General features: G+C 46.4%; 1 protein-coding gene across 2 annotated transcripts in view; it reads right to left on the bottom strand.

Moving 5' to 3' along the window:
* The window catches only part of Abl1 (ABL proto-oncogene 1, non-receptor tyrosine kinase), a 107,726-nt gene that overhangs the window by 21,254 nt on the left and 63,070 nt on the right, over nucleotides 1–23,402 (bottom strand). Inside the window, exons 1-3 of one of the 2 annotated variants that reach the window (XM_005085520.4) lie at nucleotides 21,848–22,062; nucleotides 6,973–7,146; nucleotides 6,285–6,580 (exon numbers count right to left, since the gene is read on the bottom strand). In XM_005085520.4, coding sequence (XP_005085577.1) covers nucleotides 6,285–6,580; nucleotides 6,973–7,146; nucleotides 21,848–21,926 — 549 coding nt within the window. In that variant the 5' untranslated portion in view covers nucleotides 21,927–22,062. Of the gene's footprint in view, nucleotides 1–6,284; nucleotides 6,581–6,972; nucleotides 7,147–21,847; nucleotides 22,063–23,402 lie in introns of those variants that run through there. The other variant, XM_005085519.4, reaches the window with a different exon arrangement.

Raw genomic sequence — 23,402 nt, forward strand, 5'->3', positions numbered from 1 at the left:
CAGATGAGAGGTCTGTTCCTCCATACACTCAGTGAGTGGACTGAATACTTCACCAATTCACTGCTACTGGGCTAGGGGCCATTACCAGTCTGTACCATGCTGCTTCAGCATACAGCTTTCCACACCAAGAGCTAAATAAAACTGTCTCTGTTAATTAGCTGCTTCAGGTTATTTCACTGCGGCAATAAAATGCAGGCACAATTATTTTCTGAGGCTTATAGTATTAATATTAGATCACTAAAACACTTTAAAGGGAGATAATCACAAGGGGTTAGCTAGGGTCCAGTAGCAGATCTCCTTTCTCTGCTTGTTGAGGATATAAACACATTATAGCCCTCTCCTCAGTGCTGGTCACAGACACAACGCACTCTGTAAGATTTGGAGAGTCCGCTTCCAGTCTCTACCACTACTCAGAAAGCCATGAAAACTAAGTTCATTTTCCAACCTAAAATTTACACACCAACACTCATTAAGTATTAATACTACAGCCAGCTGCCCTCAAGTGCAGTGTGGTTCCGCTCCCAGCCACATTTCCAGCTGCCTTTTGACCGCTCTAGTTTTTAGAACCCTTAGTGATGATCAGGATGAGCATTGGGAACCCATGGTATGTACAGAGAAGCAGGTGGAGCTAGTGTTGAGTGCCTGCTTCTGTGCTGCTCCACAAACATACAGCATCCAGCCAGGACTCTGCCTCTTCCTGAGTGTTCATGGAGAAACTCCCAAGTGTCATGCCACAGGACAGTGCCACCTGTGCTTTAGAACTGAGCCAGGCTCTTCAGAAGTTCCCACACTCCTCCAACAATGCCCACACCACTGTTCACTCCCAGGGGAAGCAAAGCACAGATACTCCAGAGGCCCTGGAGCCAACACCTCCTGCTTGGGTCCCACTTCTGTCAACCTGAGGCTGTCACTTCTGACCATGAAAATAATGTATGCGGGAAACATCAAGAAGAGGACAGGGCTTCAGGGCTCTTGGGAACTGTGGGAATGCACAGCGGTGGCTTGCAGAAGTCAGAACGAAAGGCAACAGAGGCAGAATCACCTAGAGGGTGCCCTAGTCAAAACTGCTTCAGAAAGCACAGACCACAAAGAGAGGTAAACAAGAGTCAGGAGGGAAACTACAAGAGTCTTTTGCATCCCGTTGTTGACTGATTGGCTGATCTGGAAATAAAATATCATTTTTATCAGTCCCAGTCTACCCCTCCCGGCATTGTTTTTTTTTCCCCAGACAGGGCTTCTCTGTATTGTTTTAGAGGCTATCCTGGAATTCGCTCTGTAGACCAGGCTGGCCTCAAACTCAGAGATCTGCCTGCCTCTGCCTCCTGAGTGCTGGGATTAAAGGCGTGCACCACCAACTCCAGGCTCCCTCCTGGCATTCTTAAATGTCCCCTTTAGTAATCAAAGAGGATTGCATCAAAGCCCTGCTTTGTGGGAAGCATTCTTCAGTATGAAGCCCACTGTCCCACCAGAGCTATGGTACCTCCCCATTCTGACGCCTGTCTCTCACTCTAGGGACATGATTCCACCCAATAATGCTTCCTTGAATGTGATCCTCTGCAGATAGAAGGCTCATCAAGGGCTAAGAAGTATCCAAAGTCTCTGGGTACCTGGACAGCTGATGGGAAAACCTCTTCCAGGGAGAAGCAAAGGGCAGGCTGTCAGATGAGCTACAGATCATGAGTGGCCTGTATACCCTGAGGCATACACACCAGCTTTAAACAGAGGGGACTCTAAACTCTTCCCCACTTCAGACCACACCTAGCCATACTGTTCTGAGACTGCTGATTAAACAGCTCTGGCGATAAGACAGCATGGGCTTGCTCAGTGTGGACCTCCTGAAGCAGCCTGGCTTGCTCCACAAAAGGAAACAAAGGCGAGCAAACTGTCATCTCCAGAAACCCACCTCCCAGGGAAAAGGTACTCTGCAGTCTGAAGGCTCTTCAAAGGCCCACCACCTTGGAGTCTGCTCCAGATTTAAAGACCTGGCTCTACCCACTACACAGCCGAGTCAGCCTGACTCTAACTGCAAGTTGTATGGTTAACCTGCCTAAATGAGGAAACACCAAGGGCACTCACTGATGAAGCAAACCTTTGGGTGCTTCTGTGAGGGAGTTTCCAAAGAGGACTAGGAACGGAAGACCATTCCCAATGAATTCAGGCAGCACATCCTATGGGCTGTGTCTGGGACTGAATAAAAGGGGATGGAGAAGCCAGATGGTAGTGGCAACACACCCTTAATCCCAGCACTTGGGAGACAAGAGGAAGGTAGATCTCTGAGTTTGGGGCCAGTCTGATCTACAGAACTGAAGGACTGTCAGAGTTACACAAAGAACCCTGTTTTTAAAAAAGGGTGTGGTGGTGGTGGAGAAAGCCAAATGCATTCATTCCCCGTTTCCTGCTCCTGGATCTCCTGGGGTGTGAGCAAGTAGCAGCACCCACCTGCCTCACCTGCCCCACCAAGACCAGCCAAATGAAAAAACCCTTTCCTCCCATAAGTTTCTTTTGGTCAGTGTTGAGAAAAAGAACTAAAACATACCAACAACAGATTAATTCTGTACACAAACCACAATGCTGTACTACAGAGGCCTCCAGAGACAGGCAAGAGGATGCAGACACTCAAAAAGAAGGAAATCAGAGAGGCACATAGCCTTGTGGTGCATGGCCTTAGTCCCTGTGGTCTCGAGGCAGGGATGGGGCAGCCTGGTCCACACAGCAAGTTCCAGGAGGGGTGTATACATGCTCACATAATACAAATGAAAGTGTGAGCCAGCCAGGAAAAGGCTAAAAAGATGACAAGGGTGATAGCCCATCAGACACTGATTCTAGTCCAGCTAACTATTCAAAAGGTCATGAAAGAGCCCTCAAAGAGAGTAGAGGATCCATAGGTCTCTACACAACGGATTTTCTAAGCAGGAGAAAGACAAATTTGATAAATGGAGTAAGAATGACATGTGTGCTGAATCTGGTAAGGTCACCTTCTTCAATAATCAGAGTAACAGAGATGGCATAAAGTTTGACAGTAGCTGTAACCCTGGCGAAGGGAAACATGCAGTACTTTCACCAGCAACCTGTGAAAGCAGATTGGAAGAAATGCTGTAGAGGGTGGCTTGACAACACGGACACTAGCTTTAAAGAGTGTATCACCTTTGATTAACTCCAGTCCTTATCTTGCCCATGCTTATACCCTAGTGCATAGAAACAATTGTAGCAGATCACAGTCAGAAAATTTTTTGTGGTGGGCAGTGGTGGTCCAAGCCTTTAATCCTAGCACCTGGGAGGCAAAGGCTGGTAGATCTCTGTGAGTTTAAGGCTAGCCTGTTCTACAGAGCTAGTTCTAAGACAGCCAAGGCTACATAAATAAATTCTGTCTCAAAAAACAAAATTGTTTTGTTTTGCCTTTTGCTGTAGTTTTACACTGTAGCTCACTATGCCACAATGTCTGGCTTCAAATTCAGCAATCTTCCTGCCTCTCCTTCCCAAGTGTTGGGATTATAGGTGTGAGCCACCACAGGACACTGACAGAGGTGTCTACATGTGCCACTGCAAAACTCCAAAACACCTTGTCACATGGGGAAAAGCAAGGAGCATCAGTGTGCAGGCACCACGTGTGTCTCCGGCTTCATGAGGACAGTAAAGGGACTGACAGTAGTGGGCATGACTGAGTTGGGAGACAGTTTTTATTGCAATTAGTTTGTCATTTGAAACTATGCACATACAATACATACAAATATGAAACAAGGGCTGGAGAGATGCCTCAGAGGTTAAGAGCACTGACTGCTCTTCCAGAGGTCCTGAGTTCAATTCCCAGCAACCACATGGTGGCTCACAACCATCTGTAATGATGCCCTCTTCTGGCCTGCAGGCATACGTGCCTTTAATCCCAGTACTGTGAGGTAGAGGCAGGTAGATCTCTAGGAGTTCAAGGCCATCCTGGTCTACAGTGAATCCCAGGATGGCCAAGGCTACATGGAGAAGCCCTAACTATTGTTTTGGAGGCTATCCTGGAACTCGCTCTGTAGACCAGACTGGCCTCGAACTCACAGAGATCTGCCTGCCTCCGCCTCCCGAGTGCTGGGATTAAAGGCATGCGCCACCAATGCCCGGCGAGCCCCGTCTCTATAAAAACAAAACAAAACAAAACAAAACAAAACAAAACAAAAAAACAGCTGGGCGGTGGTGGCACATGCCTTGTGGTGGCGCACGCCTTTAATCCCAGCACTCGGGAGGAAGAGACAGGTGGATCTCTGTGAGTTCGAGGCCAGTCTGGTCTACAAAAGCTAGTTCCAGGACAGCTTCCAAAATCACAGAGAAACCCTGTCTCAAAACAAACAAACAAACAAAAAACCAAAAAACAAAACAACAACAACAAAAAAAGAAACAAACAAAAAAAGACATGCATTAACTGCAGTTCTGTAGATAGAACCTGTTGATATTCTGGCATTGTGCTGACCCTGCCCCATGACAACTGGCAAGGTACGCAACCAGCCTTCAGGCAGATACTTAAACAGCTCTAAGGGCCCTGTGTTGTGGTGGCTACCTAGCGCTTTAAGTGGCTGCATGAGGACTCTGTACCCAGAAACTGGGCAAGCTGGGCCAGCGGCAGCTCCATGACTCCAGTTTCAACTGCCTCAACTACTGAACCTCATTCTAAACCACTCCCTTCCCAATAAACTCCACATGGGTTTGCTGAGTTGTGTGGTTCATGTTGTGCCCGAAGTTGCAGCAAACAACAACAGAACCCAGCTCATATACATGCTAGGCTTTATACCATGGAGTCAGGCTCCCTCAAAAATAGTTTAGATGCTGTGGTAGTTTGAGTAAGAATGGTCCCCCATAGGCTCACTAACTTGAATGGTTAGTCACCACTATTTGAAAGGATTAGGATAAGAGGTGTGGCTCTTTTGAAGGAAGGTGTCACTAGGGGTGGGCTTCCAGGTTTCCAAAGACCATGCAAGGCCCAGCCTCTCTATCTCAGCCTACAGATCAGGATATAGCCCTCAGCTGTTTCTCCAGCACCATGCCTGCCTGCCACCATGATGACAGTGGACTAAGCTTCTTAAACTGTAAGCAAGCCCCCAGTTCTAGGTTTCCTTTGTAAGAGTTGCCTTAGTCATGGTGTCTCTTCACAGCACAGAATGCCATCTGTCCTATGCAATCTGCCTATCAATGCTGTCCTCTAACAGTACTTGGCACTGTGAAGAGGGGGGACCCCAGCCTGGTGCTACCAATTACTCCCTATGTGAAAATCTTGGACTAGAAGTCTTGTCCCTTTAAGCCCCCCCTCTTATTGATGCAAAAATGCAGATGGCATCAGTACCCTCCAGGGGTGGAGGTGAGGTAAAAGAGAGGAACTTACAAGACTAGCACTGATTAAGCCACAGTAACTGGGTTTTTCCCTTCTCTCTGTGGACATTTAAGGAGCAATGTTTAGGCAAAGATCACAAATCACTGTGTTTGGAGATGAATCGGTTTACTTTGATGTGACCTCTGTTAAAAATCTGGGCGTATTTATGTGTCTACACCCACACTTTACCACAGGAAGGACACTGGCTATAAGGTCATGGAGGTACCGTTACTGGGACCTGCAGCTTTACACATAATGAGTGACTGCTGATTAAATTTCTCTCACTAAAGATCAATCATCATCGATATAAGAATTTACAAAAAGGGCCGTTGGCCTGTGGTGATGCACGCCTTTAATCCCAGCGCTTAGAAGGCAGAGGCAGGCAGATCTTTGTGAGTTTGAGACCAGTATGGTCTACAGAGTAACTTCCAGGAAGGCCAGGGCTATAAATTACAGAGACTATATAAAAAAAACCCAAAGAGCAAACAAAAAGAATTTATGAAAAGAGTCTTAATATAAGAACTTACATCTGAGACCCAACAGTATCCCTGTGGTTTTTCAGAGAATCCTACACACCAAGACCCAGGACCTGTGATACTGGCTGACAACCAATGATCTTTCGTGAAGCTCATGAAAACTCCTTCTGTTTATTTGGAAGATTCCTGAGACACTGTCTGGTTTGGTTGTTTGAAACAAGGTCTTTATGTAGCCCAGGCTGGCCTTGAACTTACTATGTAGCCAAGGATAGCTTTGAAGTATTGATTCTTCTATCTAGGCCTTCTGAGTGCTGAATTACAGTATGAGCCACCATACCCTGCTTGAGACATTCTGATTGAGCCTACCAATATAATTCAATGGCCTGGGCTACCATCCATGTTCCCCTGTGTGCCCCCCACAGCCCATCAGCTCACTGCTGGTCCCAGTCAGGGTGGTTGCTCACCTTGCCATCAGAGGCGGTGTTGATCCTGTAGTGGTATACCCTCCCTTCATATCTCAGGGAGATGGACCTCTGGCCAGGACTGCTCTCACTCTCCCGAACCAAGAAGCTGCCGTTGATCCCACTGCTCAGCAGATACTCAGCAGCATTTCGGGACACAGGCCCATGATACCAGGAATGTTTCTCCAGGCTGTTGACAGGGGTGATGTAGTTGCTTGGTACCCATCCTTGGCCATTTTTCGTTTGGGCTTCACACCATTCCCCATTGTGATTATAACCTAAGACCCGGAGCTTTTCACCTTAGAGAAAAGAACCAAATAGATGAATCAGTTTTGATGACTGACTTCCTTCCTCCTAACCTTTCTCTAGAATATCTCCTCTTCCTGTTAGTCATGAGTGCACAGAGGACAACTCTGCCACCACATCTAAGGTTATACAAGTTTACTCAAAACTTTTTAAGGAATAATGCTTTTACTTGGTGATAAAAACAGTAACAAAACCCCATGCTTCCAGCCTGAGATCCAGGTGTCCTCTTCTATAGGAACACGGGGAATCATGTGCACAGGACTGCTGCCCCTGAGCCTCCTAAGGGCGGGCACTGTGCTCTGTAGGCATCTCTGCCCTCTCGTGGAGCGAAGGGAAGGACAGCCAAACCACACACCCCCACCCTTGCTTGCCGTTTCCCTGTTACCTTTAGTGATGCTGAGCGTGTTATCTCCACTGGCCACAAAATCATATAGTGCCACAAAAAGGTTGGGGTCATTTTCACTGGGCCCAGCAAGAAGGTTTTCCTTGGAGTTCCATCGAGCTGCTTCACTGAGACCCTGGGGCTCAAAGTCAGATGCCACTGGCCTCTGCAGGGCTTCTGCAAGACAAGAAAAAGGCAAATGAAACTGGAAGAGAACTTGGTAGACACGAGCTGAATTTTTCACTGCTTAACATTTATATATTTTTTCTTTCTTTCTTTCTTTTTTTTTTTTTTTTTTTTTTTTTGGAAACAGGGTTTCTCTGTGTAACAGCCCAAGCTGTCCTGGAACTCATTTTGTAGACCAGGTTGGCCTAGAACTCACAGAGATCTGCCTGCCGCTGACTTCTGAGTGCTGGGATTAAAAGCATGAGCCACCACCACCCGGCTACATCTATATATTCTATGTATTAAATTTTCAGTTGTCTTTATCAAGTATTATGAAAGGCATGACGTATTCTCATTCCAATTGATGATTCCCTGTGGGGAATTAAGTAAGAATGCCCACACATGCTCACATATTTGAATGCTTGGTCTGGTCCCCATTAATGGAACTATTTGGGGAGGGTTAGGAGGTGTGGCTTCATTTGAGGTCAGCTCTGCCTCCTACTTACAGATCAGCTACCACTCCAGCCTGTGCCTGCTGCCACACTTCCTATCATGATGGCATGGACTATGACCTCCACAACCATAAGCCCCAAATCAAACATTTTTAATGAGTTGCCTTGTTCCCGGTGTTCTGTCACAGCAATAGAAAAGAAACGAAGGCATTCCTGTTCCCAAATAGTGTTAAGTCTTTACATGTATTCATTCAGGCAGGCGAGATGGCTCAGCAGGTAGAAGCAAAGGCTGCCAAATCTGACAAACTAAGTTGGGTCCTTAGGACCCATGTGGTTGGTTGGAGAGGATTGACTCCTGTAAGCTGTTCTCTGGCCTCTATACACACACCATGGCATATGCACACACACCAAATAAATGTAATAAAGTAAATTCATTATTTCAATATGCATTTTCTCAGAAACAGACATAACCCACCTCTAGAGTAGCCACTGCCTACAACATGAGTGAGCATTCTTAAAAGTGATTTTTCTTTTTTCACGTGACCTTACACTCCTGATTCATCCTCCCAAGCGCTGGAGTGACAGGCCTGTGCCCCCCACAGCTAGCTTTAACACTTACATATATCAATGCTGATATAAATAACCAAGCCTTTCATCCTATTCCTCTCGATGCTGGCCGGAGAGCTCTCCACCCTCTACTACAAACTGCCCTTCTGCTTCTGCCCCGAAGCAGCTGTTCCCCACAGGAGACTGGCTTCTCGCTCTTCTTTCTACTCAGATGTAGCCGTCGTCACACATTTCTTAACCTGTGAGGGCCCTAACAAGCAGTCTCTTGTGTTCTGAAATCAGAAAGATGCTCTTCTGTGTCTGTCACATCTGAGGCTGGAGCTCTGGAGCTCACCAACACTGCCGGCACTGGGACAGGCACTACTCGTAGACAGTTTCTTGTCCTTTTCTCTTCTTTACCCTTGAACTGTACTCCAACTGATAATAAGTTGCAGAAGGGCTTTTCCTGAGAAGACCAATTCCATCTGGAAGGCATGGTAATGCAGGGCATGGCAGCGTAGGACAGTAACTGAGCCTAAAATTTCATTGTTTTGTCTGGGCTGGCTGGCTAGGACCTAGGAGCTCCTAGGACTCATTCACATCCACCCCAACACTGGGGTTCTGGGCACATGCAACCATGCCTGGCCTTCCAATAGGTGATGAGGATTTGAACTCAGGTCCTCTTGCTTTCACAGCAAGTACTCCTGACTCACTGAGCCATCTCTCCAGACCCAGAAACATATTTTATCAACACTTGACCCCAAGCAAGGACTGACCTTGGGAGTTGAGTGCTATGACTAGAGCCTAGAATTATCTCCTGTAAGTCCAACCTGGAGACCAGGGCTGAGGTCCACTGCAGAATCTTTCTAATGCACATGGTCCATTCTGGCCATTGCAAGTTTTCTTCCCCCTAATTCCGTAGCAATTTTTTAGTTCTGGCCTTTATGAGTCTTCCTGAAATGCTCATTCTAACTTCATAAAATCAACTACTTTCCATGCTATTGTTTTGTTAGTTCTACATTCAAATATGGTATGAAGCACCAGGATAGCTTTCAGTGGGAAGCAGTATGGGCAGGAATCAGCAGCACCTGTGCCCAGGAGAGCACTGTTACTACAGAGGAGAGCACTATTGACTCAGCAGGTCAGGTATGCGATGGTAGAACAGTCTCTGTGGTCTTATGGAAGTAAACTTTCTGGCAGAGTTTTTACTTTAAAGAAAGATATGAATTTAATTTACTTATTTTTTAATATTTTATTTATTTATTGTGTATACAGCCTTCTGCCTGCATGCCACCAGCAGAGGGCACCAGATCTCATTCAAGGTGTGAGCCACCATGTGGTTGCTGGGAATTGAACTCAGGATCTCTGGAAGAACAGTCAGTGCTCTTAACCGCTGAGCCATCTCTCCAGCCCCTCATTTACTTATTTTTTAAAAAATATTTATTTGTGTATTTATTTTTATGTGCATTGATGTTTTGCGTGCACATTTGTCTGTGTGGGGGTGTCATATCCCTGGAATTGGAGTTACAGACAGTTCCTTACAGTAACAAGCTGCCACTACCATGAACCTGGGTCCTCTGGAAGACCAGTCAGTGTTTTTAACCAATGAGCCATCTCTCAGCCCCAACATTTATTTTTAAATATGTATATGCATGTGTATTTGTGTGCAGATGTATTTATAACAGTGCAGAAGCCTGTGGAAGCCATAAGGGGACCAGAAGTAGGTGTTGGATCCCCTGGAGCTATAGTTACAGGTGGTTGTGAGCCACCTGATGTGGGTGCTTGGAACAGAACTGGAGTCCTCTGCAAGCACAATACATGCTCTGAACTGTGGAGGCCTCTGTTCAGCCTCTGGTAGAAGATTCTCAGCATTAGAGGATTCTTACATAACAGCAGCAGCTAAAAAAGATAAATCCTCACTATGGGAAAATATGAACAAAACCCATAAACAAACAATTCATGGAAAACTAAACTCATCACTAGACATGGAATCAAAGACTGCCAACTCTTCAAGTTGACAGGCCCTTCTGGATAGCAGCAGGATTGTGAGTGAGACATCATTACGACTGGCGTTCTTCTGCACTGCTTGCAGCAGGGTGTGCACTGTGAAGCTAAGTGTAATACAAACCACCCTTAGAGACTCACAGTCATTCAACATCTTTGGCTATTTATCCCAAGACATACAAACAATGACTTGTGTACACCAACTTTAAAAGCACAAAAAAGGAAGGTCCAAAATACCCACTGATCAAATTAAGTCAGGCTATGCTCCATCCATAAAACAGGACACTTTAAAGGTCACTTGGGATGCTTTCATGTTTTGTGGGTTTTTTGGGTCCCCCCTCCCGATTTTTTCAAGACAAGGTTTCTCTATGTACCCCTGGCTGTTCTGTAACTCACTCTATAGACCAGGCTACCCTGGAACTCAGAGATCCACCTGCCTCTGCCTCCCGAGTGCTGGGACTAAAGGTGTGCACCACTAGCCACACCCTTCCCCCCTTCCTGGGATGTTTTAGACAGGGCTCAGTGGCAGAACACTAGTCTAGAATGTGCAGACCCTGGGTTTGATCCTCAATACCACAAACAAACAAAATACTTTTGCAACAAAACAAAAACAAACAACAAACCTCTCTAATGGCTCACATTCATTAAAATTTTATATTCTATCCTGTCCCAACTTCATAAAAATTTAAACAAGAACCAGAAGAAATGACACCAAAATGTGAACAGCAGCTAACATAAGGGTGTAGGAGGATTACAAATCTTTTAGCTGTCTTTTACTCTCTATATATTATGGTTCATTTGTTAAAATGACCAGGTTATTGTTATAATCAGCTCCCAATCCCAACACTGGAATAACATGTAAATAGAAACCAGGGATGCTTATATAACAGACAATTTAAAACGAGCAGCTCTGGGGAGGGGCCCCTCCCACTGTCCTGAAAGCATTTATGTGTTTGCTTGCATGCCCCAACCAAGGGCCAGCAGCACAAGGCTTTGGAAGGCTGGGCCCATACAGGAAATGAATGCTGGGTCATGCATACAGAAGTGCTTTTCTTCTCAAATGTCATTTGACCTCTTTTTATCAAACATTCTGTTGCATCTGGATTTGATCAAAGTTACATAACCAGGCTAAGTGGCCTGGAAAAACACCTGGAGTAAGCAGGACAGAGATTCTGTCCAGAGGTGAGGAGTAAAGTGAGTCTGAACCCAAAGCTGGGACAGAAACTGACAATGTAGTAGGGGGTGAAGGCTTTTTAAGAAAACTGTTCTGCAGCTGCCCCTGATCCAACAGGATGGCCTCCAAGCCCTCTCTCCACCCCTCGCCCCCCTAGTCCTGGTCCTCAAGTTAACAGCCAAAGCCCAAAGGGAAGTATTGCTCATGCATGCCTCTGGATGGAGACAACGAGTGCAGCCTCAGTTCAACAACAAAACCTTCCAGCCAATTCCCAGTCCAGGCTGATGTCAAAACTGACTCACAGTGCACTGATGCCAAGTTACTTTCTTCATTTCATAGTCAACTATGCTCGTCAACCATAAAAATGATCACAGCTCACAAGGCCAAAGTTGCAGAACATACTCAAATCTGTGTTGCTCAAGACATTAACTTTCTGCAGCCCCACTGTCAGGAAGCCACCCCATCACCAGCACCAAGCCCAAAAGCTTTATTCAGAAGAATGCCTCAAAGAGCTCCTCTCCTGTTGCCTCAGCAAGTCTCTGGCAGTAGTTAATCCTTGGACAATAAACTGCAGTGTGTGCTATGATCCATTTTCTTCCCCACCACAAGCACTTTCTGCTGTGTCCCTCTGAATCACATTTTATATATATTTGATTTGGATCTTTAAATGTGCCTGTGTCCCCTTTAAGGCCATTTTGTTCTCTTACTGTTAGTAATTATGTTACCGCCCATCAGTGACACTCAACAAGAGTTGCTAATCAGCCAGTTGCAGCAGCAAGAATTGGTGCCATCTGAAAACTGCCTCCAAGCCACTAAAAAGCCTTGGCTCAGCTAGGAGGGTATCAGACTGTCGGGAAGTACGATAGGAACCATGCCACAAAACCCCCTGGGTCTGTGCATGATTAGCTTGTTTGGACAGTACGCTAGGAAAAAGGTTTGGGTCTTTCGAGTATAAGCTAAAGATCGTTTAAAAAAAAGTCATTTTTCAAGGTTGTGAGTCACTGATGAAAAATGTTTACAAAAGATTCTTGGATATGACATATCTGGTCTAGACCGCAGTGAGCAGTGAGGGAACGGATGCTGGAGTTCCAGGGGCAGGAGACTTCACCGTCCCAAGGGGAGGGGAGACTTTACCTCCAGGAAAAACATCCCTAGGAAGCTCCTGCCTTCCTGTTGGCACAAGCACTGAGGTCCTGTGGAGTGCAGGGCAGCCAGCTGCACAGCCCTCACTGCTGTCCTCACCTTGGGCTCTGGGAGCCACTTCCCAGTGGAGGAGCAGGACAGGGCAGAGATTCGTCCCTGAGCACACAGTCCTGCTTCCGGTGCTCAGTCCAAGGACTTAAGCCCTGCTGCTTTAGCCTTATTTCCTTGGTGGCCCCTTTGAGATTTCCTCTGACTCAAGGAATCTCCGCAATGCGCAGATCTGTAAAACAGACCCTTTGCAAAGCAGAAGGCTTTGTGTTTTAGCTCCTCTCTGTTCCAGCTGATGAGGTCATGCTCAGAATATTCTCATCAGTCTGTAACTGCCTCGTACACTCTTCATAATGTGAGCTTGGAGGAAAAGTATTATTTCCCACAATGTGAACTTGCCGAAAGCAATTCCATCCTTTTTTTTAAACTTCACATACAGTTAAGAGTATTTTAAAAACAAAACCACATTTAACAAAACACAGCCTTTCTATTACCCTCACAGCCAGCACCTGAAACACCAGTGAGAATTCAACACTGCAAAAGTGAACACTCAAGAGGGGACAGAACAGATGGGGTCTCCCTGGAGAGGAGACTGGACACAGAGGCAGCACTCAGCACAGAAGGGGATTATCCAAGGCCAGCCTAACACCCCAGTCTCAAAAGCATGCTTCATTACGAACACCTCAACTAAGACATCAGGGAGCACGCCCAGTCACTGAGGCAGCTGTGACATGTAGACATTTGACTTCTGCTGGAGACTGGCATTGTCTTTTGTTTACTGTGTTCATAAAGAAGCAAAATGGCTGGCTTCAGCTAGAGGTTAGTAAAGCAAAGATGGTCTTCCCTTGCAAGGTCATGGGACCCCTGAGTGGCTAGCCTACCAGAGTAACAACTTCTGCAAGGGCTACTCAAGTTCCTAATGAGACCCAGACACCAAAACACCTACCATGAAGAAGAGACCTTTGGAGGCTGGTGTATACTAGTGACCAGACCATACTATGCAACTCTCTCAAAATAATGTAGTTTTAGCACTCCCTGCTTCTGGATAGTACAGGTACTAAATGAAATGGGTTTTTACAGAAATCCCTTTTTTAAAAAAAAGTTGCCAGGCATTGATGGTGCACACCTTTAATCCTCCAGCACTCGGAAGGCAGAGGCAGGTGGATCTCTGTGAGTTCAAGGCCACCCTGGTCTTCAGAGCGAGTGCCAGGACAGCCTCCAAAGCAATACAGAGAAACCCTGTCTTGAAAAAAAAAACCCCAAAAAACAAAACAAAACAAAACAAAAAAACAAAGTTGAGTCATACCAAGATTCAGACATTTTCCTTGCAATCTTTCTATTACAATGTACTTACCCAGGCAATTAAAACAAAAGGGAATTCTCCCTGAACCCCTGATCCTGTCAAACATCCCAAATACTAACCTTCTTGAAGATACAATCTTTGTTTCCAAATTAAAAACAAAAGAATTTTGCCTCACCCTTTAAGAATCTACTGTTGGGCTGGAGATGGCTCACCGGTTAAGAGTACTTCCTGCTCTTACAGAGGACCTGAGTTAGGTTTCCAGCACCCACATGGCAAGGGTGGGCCTCACAGCTGCCTATAACTACAGCTTCAGATCTGACACTCTCTCTGGTCTCTGTGGGCAACTGCACACATGTGGCACACACATAAAAAATAATAAAAGAAAATCATTTTTTAAAAATTAATTTATTGGTGTCTTTTTGTTTTGGTTTGGCTTTTCGAGACAGGGTTTCTCTGTAGCCCTGGCTGTCCTGGAACTCACTCTGTAGACCAGGCTGGCCTTGAACTCAGAGATCCACCTGCCTTTCTTCCCAAGTGCTGGAGGGATTAAAGGTGTGCGCCACCACTGCCTGGCTTAAAAATTAATCTATTGTTAAAGACGGCTATAATCTTGTGGCAATGGATGTAACTATCCTTTAATTTTGGTTTTATGACTATGATGTTCAGGAGTGGGTTCTCTCTTTTGACCTTTAGCGCAGGCTCTGAGGCAGAACTCAGGGCAGCAGACTTGCCCAGCAAGCACTTTATCCACTCAGTCACTTCCACAGCCTTCTAATATTTTTTAAAAATATAGGCACCACTAGCCCCCAAAACTTCTCAGAGCATCTGCAACCCATGGCCAATCAGCACTTTCTCTCCTTTCTATAGCAGAGCACCCAGCAACCAGCCACCTCTATACTACCCGCCAAGGAAGGGCTCTTCTGAAATATCTATCACCCACACTGTCTGCCTGCCTGTCGCTGGTCAGCCACTATTTATTAGCAGTGTTATCCAGGCAATGATCAGAACATTTTGTGCCTTGTAAGGTGGTAGCTGTTGGCAACTCTTTTGAACATTGCTCTTAAGCCTATATGGGCCTCAGAAAATGCACTGTCAGTCCTAATCATGGCAGGGAAACTTCAGGCTTCTCCTGAAGCAGGTGCTAAGGCTCCGCAGCATCTAGGTGGGGAGCTATATTCTCCCGTCTTTTCATTCCAGCCTCCCCAGAGCCCTTGCAGGCCTGCCTGCCTCCCCAGTCGCTGCTGCCTCACCTGACTGATCCTGACAGACACCTTCTGGGGCTGCAATATCCCCTGGGCCTTCCCATCTGTCACTGGACCTCTATGCCACTGCCTCATTACTGCTCCCTCTCCACACCTGAGCACTTAGTATTGACTCTGCCACCAGCTATCACACAATATGGAACTTTCTTGTGTCCTTGGCTTGGGTTCTGATATAGATAGGGCAAACTAAAATCTCAGAACTCTTATATCAAAGATGCTCCTACCTGTATCTGTCTCAAGGACACCAACAGCTTCAGTGGGTTAGACTCTCAGGAGGGGTCAGCACAGCACAGCAGAGCTCTGCTGGGAAGCTCAGATGCAGAGCCCTCCATGCTTGTTAGGTCAGAAATGAAAAGGTGTGCTGTAATAGCCCAAGCAAAACAAGCAGAAATGTAGGACAAAGCAACCTTACCAGAAACATTCTATCATGGCCCAGGGAACACCAGTTGTTTCCAATGAAACATAAGACATAAGCTATGGCCAAGAGCCTAAACGGGTAAGGACATGAAAACACATCTCTCTGTGCTTTCAAACCAAATGGGCAGACAGCATGGTGCAGCCATGGATTCTCTATGGGCCATTCCAGAAGTTCCTGCACTGGCTGTAGACTCCAAGGGTCCATAGTGAGTCTGCTGACCACACAAGAGTTTTTAATTGTTATGTACATCAGACTGAGAGCCAGGGATGGTTTTTTGTCCTTTGTGTGTATTCTTGGTCCCTTGGGACCTGGCTGAACTGGACCACCCAATAGTAGCCAACTCTTCTACAAGGTCTCACTAACCATTAGCATTTTTATTGCTAATTTGGGTCACTGAAACACACAGACTTGTATGCACGCATGCACCCATGCACACACGCACACATATATGACTGAAGGACTCAGGCTCCAAAAGCCATGTCTCACTCTACCCCCACCACAGAGTCAAGTTAATTTTAAGATGACTGTGTAAAATGTGCTACATCTTGGGAGGGCGTCGTGAACTTTGGAGTTCTACAGACTCAAATAGAAGTTTAGCTATTCCCTGTGGTGAACAACAGCTAATGACCCATCTGGCCCTCCAGCATCACCACCTTCCAGAGGAAAGAAATGGGAGGCCAGTGAGGTGACTTCACCTTCTAGACTCTCCCTTCCAGCTCACCCTCAGCTACCACCCATCCGTGCACCTGTTTCCAGTCTCATGTCTCTGTCTCCTGCTGGCCCTCCTCCCTGCATCTACATGTCAGTCTCCCTTCACGCCTCTATTTTCCTTTTCCTCTCCCAACTTGTTTGTCTTTGTCTTTCTATTTTCTGGGCTCTCTTTTTTTCTCCCTTTCTTTCCTCCCAGACCATACTTCCTACAGGTCTCTTCCTTTACTTCACTACCACCACTTCTCAATGGTATGTGTTAGGAAAAAGAAGGGACTTGAGTATTTGAGTGGCAGCTCTCGCCTGACGACAAAGTTATATTCTTAGAAGGGATGGCTGGGGAGATGATTCAGTGTGAGAAGCACTTACCATGCAGGCATGAGTACATGAGTTTGTATCCCTGAAATACAATAGGGGGGTCAGCTATCCTGTTGTACACAGTGCAGCAGCAAACAACAAAAGACCCCGTCTCAAACAAGGCAGAAGGTCAGGACTGACAACCAAATCTGTTCCCTGACTTCCACACATGCAGATATGTGCAATATCTATGCACATCTCTACCCATACTCACACACATGAATACATGCATACACCACAAACACATTACATACACATACAGAAAAAAAAAGGGCAAGTGACTTTTCCTGTTACTGCTGCAACCACAACTTTACCATGCAAGGAAACAGGGCTGACCAGCTGACCACTGTTAAAGGTGAATAATGTATGCAAGGGAGTTTCTTACCATCTGCTTTTCATAAGACTTAAAATTTCCATGGGGTGGGAGAATCAGCATTTGCATTGACTTATACCTATCATTTCAACACTTAAGAGGCTGAGGCTGGAGGACTGCTATCAGCTTGGGGGCCAGCCCAGGTTACATCAGTAAATAAATGCAAAAATCTAAGAATACACTTTATAGGACCAGGCTGGCCTCAAACTCCTAGAGATCTACCTGCCTCTGCTTCACAAGTGCTAGGATTAAAGGTGTGCCTACTAGATCTAGCATATGGATGTTTGTGTGTGTGCACACGTGCATATATAACCCTCCTTCATCACCCCCCCTGCTGGGGTTACAAGCATGAGCACTAGCCTGGCTTAGTGATATATATCTAAAACCTGTCTATTCCTATTTTTCCACATCGGTCTCAGATCAGTGATTATACCAGCACAATTACAATGACTCAATTTTTAAAAGCTCTGAGCACATAATTTTAGTTTGTGAACGCCTTGGGCTGTGGAAATACTTCTTCTGCAGAAGAGAAATAAGATACTAACCAAAATTCAATGGGAATGCTTCAAGCACTATTAAAATATTCACCATGGGACTAAGGAGAGGACCAAGGAGGGAAAAGATATTTTTCAACTTAATCTGAAGAGGTGACTCAGTGCCTAAGAGCACTGGCTGCTCTTTCAAAAGCCCCAGGTTCAATTCCCAGTATCCACACAGTGGCTCACAGCCATCTGTAACTCCAACTCCAAGGAATCAGATGCCCTCTTCTGGCCTCCACAGGCACCAGGCATTGTACATGGTACACAAACATACATGCAGACAAAACAACCCTTAAGGTAACTAATGAATTTTTTTAATCTAAGAATACAAAGTATTAGTTTGATTGCATATGCATTTTTAAAATTTCAAAAACAAGCCAGGCATTGGTGGCACACGCCTTTAATCCCGAGGCAGAGGCAGGCGGATTTCTGTGAGTTCGAGGCCAGCCTGGTCTACAGAGCTAGTTCCAGGACAGCCTCCAAAACAATACAGAGAAACCCTGTCTGGAAAAACAAAACAAAAAAAATTTTTTCAAAAACAATTTATTAACAAGAAAAATTATGGATAGGTCTAGCTCAATTCTATCATTACTTCAGCCATCAGAGAAACCAGCAAAGACTCCATTTTAGATCGCTAAAGATCTGTTTACAATAACAGCTTACATTTGCTGGTTCTTACCCCGTGACAGGCTCTGTATTGAACAATCTACATGATGACTCTCAATGAGGTAGAAACTACAAGCTTTGTTTTTATAAATAAGAGCATGTCAGCTCAGAAAACACCATGCCCGAATCATCTGGGGGAATGCCTGGATCCAGAACTGCTGTCTACACATCAGGGACCTAGGGTGGGAGAGGAAGGTCAACATAGCTAGAGGGTAGGATGAGAGGCCTCTAGGGATCTGAGGGAGAAGCCTGATGCTGCCAGGGCTTGAAAGGGAGGCCCAACAATATCCGAGGGCACCAAAGAGCAACCTCCAGTTAGCAGAAATACATATATTTGCCTCAGCTGCTTTTACAGTGGTCAACATGTTCTCACAGCTCCTTAAACCAACACACAGGCTAGAAAGAGGAAGTCTCCCTGACCTGACAAAGGAAACGGAAGCCAGGAGAGTCAAGAGTCACATGGGGGATCTTCTAACGCCAACCTCTAAAGTGCTGCCACCCAAGTGATCTGGTGGCCTTCCCTTGGGACTTCAACAAAGCTAGCCTGAGAACTAAGTGAGGATGTGTGGGGCTACATACTGTCACATCATTTAAAAGTTCAACATTATTAACATAACCCAAAATGACAAAGACTAGTCTGCTAAGTAACAGAAAGAGCCTGGGATCCTCTTGCTCCTAAACAAGGGAAGCAAGTGGTGACCTTGGGAATATTCAGAGCCCAGTCCTAAAAGCACAGCAATGTGGCTGGCACTGCAGGAGGTGGTGGCTGGACGGTCTCATGTTGAGAAGCTTCTGAGTGGGCTCTTCCAATAAATGAGAAAGGTTAAGAGTTCACTTTGCAGACAGCACAGAACCAGAGCTCACCGTACCTCCCCACACCATGTGGATGAATACAAACAAGGGCAGGAAAGCTGAGTCTTTCATGTGCCCTGGATAAGGAATAGTTGACAAGATTGGGGTTCAAAGTGGACCAAAGATTAAAACTGATATGGTCATTCTGAACTGATATTTGGGAGAGCAAAATTCCAGCATCACAAAGGCTTCTTATAAAAATACAAGCTACTTCTAAGAGGCATGGTTTTCTTCTAGAAAAACAAAACAAAAATAGTAATTGCCTCTTGGAAGAGGATAGGAGAGCCAATTACTTTTTATTAAATACTCTTTCAGAATTTCCTTACAAGTATTTTTCTGCTTGCTTAAAAAATGTTAATAGTCCTGGGCATTGGAGGCACATGCCTTTAATCCCAGCACTCAGGAGGCAGAGGCAGGCGGATCTCTGTAAGTTTGAGGCCAGCATGGTCTACAGAGCCAGTGCCTAGACAACCTCCAAAGCCACAGAGAAACCCTGTCTTGGAAGAAAAAAAAAAAAGAAAATGTTAATAGCACTGCTGTTTTATAAAGGCAGGCGTTTACCAGTACCAGGTGCAGAAGAGAAGACTGGTCTAGCTGGGAGTTTCTGAAGATGATGCTGAATGCAGACAGTGTTTTCAATGCGGGACAAAGGGGTTAAGAATAGGCTTTCTGGGCCAGGCACTGTGGTGCAAGGCTGAACGCAATCCTAGGTGCTCAGCAGGCTGAAGCAGGAGGATGCCAAGCTCAAGGCCTAACTGTGTTACAGATTGAGTTTATAGTCTGCCTGGACAACTTGGCGAGGCTCTATCTCAAAAAATTCCAAAGTTGGGAGGGGCCTGTGGGTGTAGTTCAAAGTCCTGGGTTCCAATGACCAAAATGTATTTATTTTTTGAAGTGGATTCTCTGGAACCAGATGGCACAAATTCAAATCCTGGCATCACTACTTGCTAGTTCTACCATGTCAGGGATGTCACCTAACCTTTCGGTGCCTCAGTTTTTTAGTAACAGATGCAATAGTCAGGGCCACCATAAGAAGACAGGAAGTTAGTTCATCTGGAGTGTAGTGCTTGGCTCACCACAGCCACCTAATAATTACTGCTGCCTGTGCCAGCCATGCCTTTTCTGACAGCTAGGTTCAAGAAGCAGGGAGCATGAACTTGGTAATAATGGAAAACTCTTTCTCTCCCTGACCTGGGATGCCTTGAACTCTGAATGGGTGTCGATGAACTGATTGATTGACTTAGGATATTAGTAAGAAATGAAAACCTGCATTATTTCTCCGGATGCTGGCAACTGCTCTCTTCCCCAGAGACAGACAACACTTTAATCTTTAAGACAAAGTTCCTGAGCTAGTTTGTCCAAATTGTCTAGGCAGACTGTAAACTCAGCTATAGAACAAGGATTCCGAATTCAGTGAGCAGAAAGAGTTCCTGGAGAGACACTTCCTGGAAAAAGTCTTGTTGTGTGAGCACTTCTTAGGAACTTGACTTTAGAATTCACTTTAAGGCATGCTAGAATAAGATTATACATTTTTTCCCTCTTAAAACAATAATTAAACCAGTCAGATATGTACTAAATAGTATTTGACCCCCAGGAACAAGCAGATATCCAGGCAAAGCTGGGTTGCAACCTGACTGCAGTTACAAAAGTCCATTCATCTCTGCTCCAGCAGCGGCCTCAAAATGGAGATGATAGAATCTCAAGCTAACTGGATACAGATGGGCGGAGAATGTGCACAGAATGGAGCAACTTGGGAAAAGTAAGCAGCGCATTAGCTGAAGATGATCCTGGCTGCTCAGAAGCCAGTTTCGGGGGATGAATAAACCATCTCCTCCCTCCAAATGTTAGACTCTGAGCTCATGCCATCCACATGAGGCTCCTCTAAGGGATCCAGCCCCTGAAGTCCAGACCGGGGTGGGGAAGGAGTCATGAATACAAGATGTGGCCAAGGGGAAAAACTCACCACCTGTGTTGGGCACTTAAGTTGAGATGGGTTATGAGGGGCCCCTCCAGCCTTTAGGTCAGAGTTGAAAAGGAAAGGAAAGCAGATCTGAGAACTGAAAACCCTCTATTTCTCCCTCATCTCTAGAAAGAGAAAGACTAGAAAACAGTAGACAAATTTGACATTTTCACTCCTATCTGAACTCCACTGTGCCTGTGAGTGCTTCTGCTCTTCTGTAGAAGGCAAAAGTACCCACCAAAAGTCCTTATGTCCTAATGCCTGGCCAAGGCCCAACCCCCAGTACCCTCCACTCATCCTCTCCCATGTGTCACCCTTTCAGATTAGGACCAAACACTAAAGACAGCAGGAAGGGGCATGGAATCAAAGGGGTGAGAGTAAAGCAGGCAAAAGCAAGAGGCTCCTGGCTCTGAGTTTTTGCGAAGTACCAAACATAAGGGCTCCCCAACCAAGCACCAAAGTGGATGCTCTCAAAACCCCTGGAAATACCACACAAAACCATTCTGTTTCCCTCCTGAAAAAAAGAGAGTTCCCAAGACCTCTTCGTGGTCTGCAGAAAGGTGGGGGTGGGGGCAGAAAGTTCACATGAAATTCTGTCCATAAATGGTAGAGCGATCCCTTTGTACGCGGCACTTGGTGGAGGTCCACCTTTGTGACACATAATTCCCAGTTGGCAGTGGAAACGCCACAACGTGGGCTCACAAGGACCCTAAGGCCTCTGGCGCTGGCTTTTTTAAACTTTCTGGGCGGGAGCCGAACCATGCACTAGGGCCTCGCCAGCGCCAGAGCCGCGGCTCTCGCTAGGGGAGTCCTCTGGACCAACAAGCGGCCTCGGTGGCCTCAGAAGGCTAGGGGTCGGGAGCGCACAAGACACTCCTGGCCGGTCCCCGGCCCAGGCAGGGGTTTACCTTCCAGGTAGCAGCTGGAGGACGAGGAGAGTCCCTTCTTGGATTTGCAGCCCACCAGCTTCAAGCAGATCTCCAACATGGTCCCGCGGCTGCGGCGCAGGCCCCGCTGCCCCGCCGCCCCGGGCCCCAAGCCCTGCCAGGCCGCACTCGCCCCAGCCCTGCCAGGCCGCGCTCACTGCACTCCCAGCCCGGCCTGCGCCCAGGCCCGCTTCTCGCGTCCGCCTCCCGCCTAGGCCGGTAACAAAGGGCCCTTCGCTCCGCCCCGCCTGCCTCTTAACCCACTCCTGGCCAAGGGAAGACAGCGACCCCACGCCCTCCCCCAGCTGCCCTGCAGCGCTGGCCCAGCCCCTGCCGCGTGTCGGGGAAGGTCGATGGAAATGCAAATTCCTCCCGAGTTACCAATATTGTTCGCATTTATATTCGGGGAGCCGGGGAGCGACTGTGATTAAGCCTAAAGTGGGTGTCTGAGGAATGTGAACAGTCAGGACTGGAACCCACAGGAATACCGAATACCGGACACTACTCCAACCATTCATTTAGACCTGGAGATGTGAGTTTAAGCTTAGGGAAGTTCGTCTCCACATTGAATGTTCATTGTGGGCTGGAATGGCGACCCTTCTTGACCTAATTTTCAGAACTTTCCCTCTTCTTTTGGTGCCATGGGCAATGAGTGTTTAAATTCAATTATTATCTTTTCCTAAACGCTGGCTAGAGCAGGTTACCAACAAGATGTTAACTAAGCAATAATCACAGCAGTGGGCTACTGGCAGATTGAGAATCTAGGTTGATGGGAAACAAGGACCCCAACTACAGCCAATAATTTTTAATAAAAAGTCACCCAAGTTCCGATGACAAAGGGAAAATAAAGTTAAATAATGTCGCATAACTAAAAATCTGATCCCCTGGCACAAGAAAAGCTGATTTGTACCAGGATGGTCCTCCATGACAAGTAGCCCCATGTGCCTTGCCACCCACTGGGCGTGTGCACCATAATCCTGTGAGGAAAATCAGATCATGAGCCTGATTCTTCATTTGGAAACAGACATTCAAGAAGGTCACATGGTGGAAACCAGGAGACATGCATTCAGCCAGGGTCTGCCTGGTTCCAAAGACTGGCCTCCAGACCAGTGGGCTAGACTCCCCTCCCAGCAAGAATCTAGCTTCCAAGCACTGGATAGCTGGATCTGTGAAGTTGTCATACATGACCTGTTTCAGAGAAAGTCTTGGTTAAGGGACCCTGGTTCCAAAAGAAAGAGAGAAAAGTTGGGCAGTGGGTGGCACACACCTTTAATCCCAGCACTCAGGAGGCAGAGGCAGGCGGGTCTCTGTGAGTTGGAGGCCAGGACAGCCATAGCTACACAGAGGAACCCTGTCTCAAACAAACAAGGGGGGAGGGAGGCTAGCCTACCCTACAATGCTGAGAGCTAGGATGTCTGGAACACCAGGCACAGTTAACGAGCAAGGTCTCCACTTAGGTCTGCCTAAAATAGCAGATGTCTTCAGCAGTGCTGAGTCTGTCACAGGCCTCAGCCAGGACGTCATGCACTTTTCAGAA

Source organism: Mesocricetus auratus, unplaced genomic scaffold, assembly GCF_017639785.1.
Source record: "Mesocricetus auratus isolate SY011 unplaced genomic scaffold, BCM_Maur_2.0 Super-Scaffold_100004, whole genome shotgun sequence".
NCBI classification, from domain to species: domain Eukaryota; kingdom Metazoa; phylum Chordata; class Mammalia; order Rodentia; family Cricetidae; genus Mesocricetus; species Mesocricetus auratus.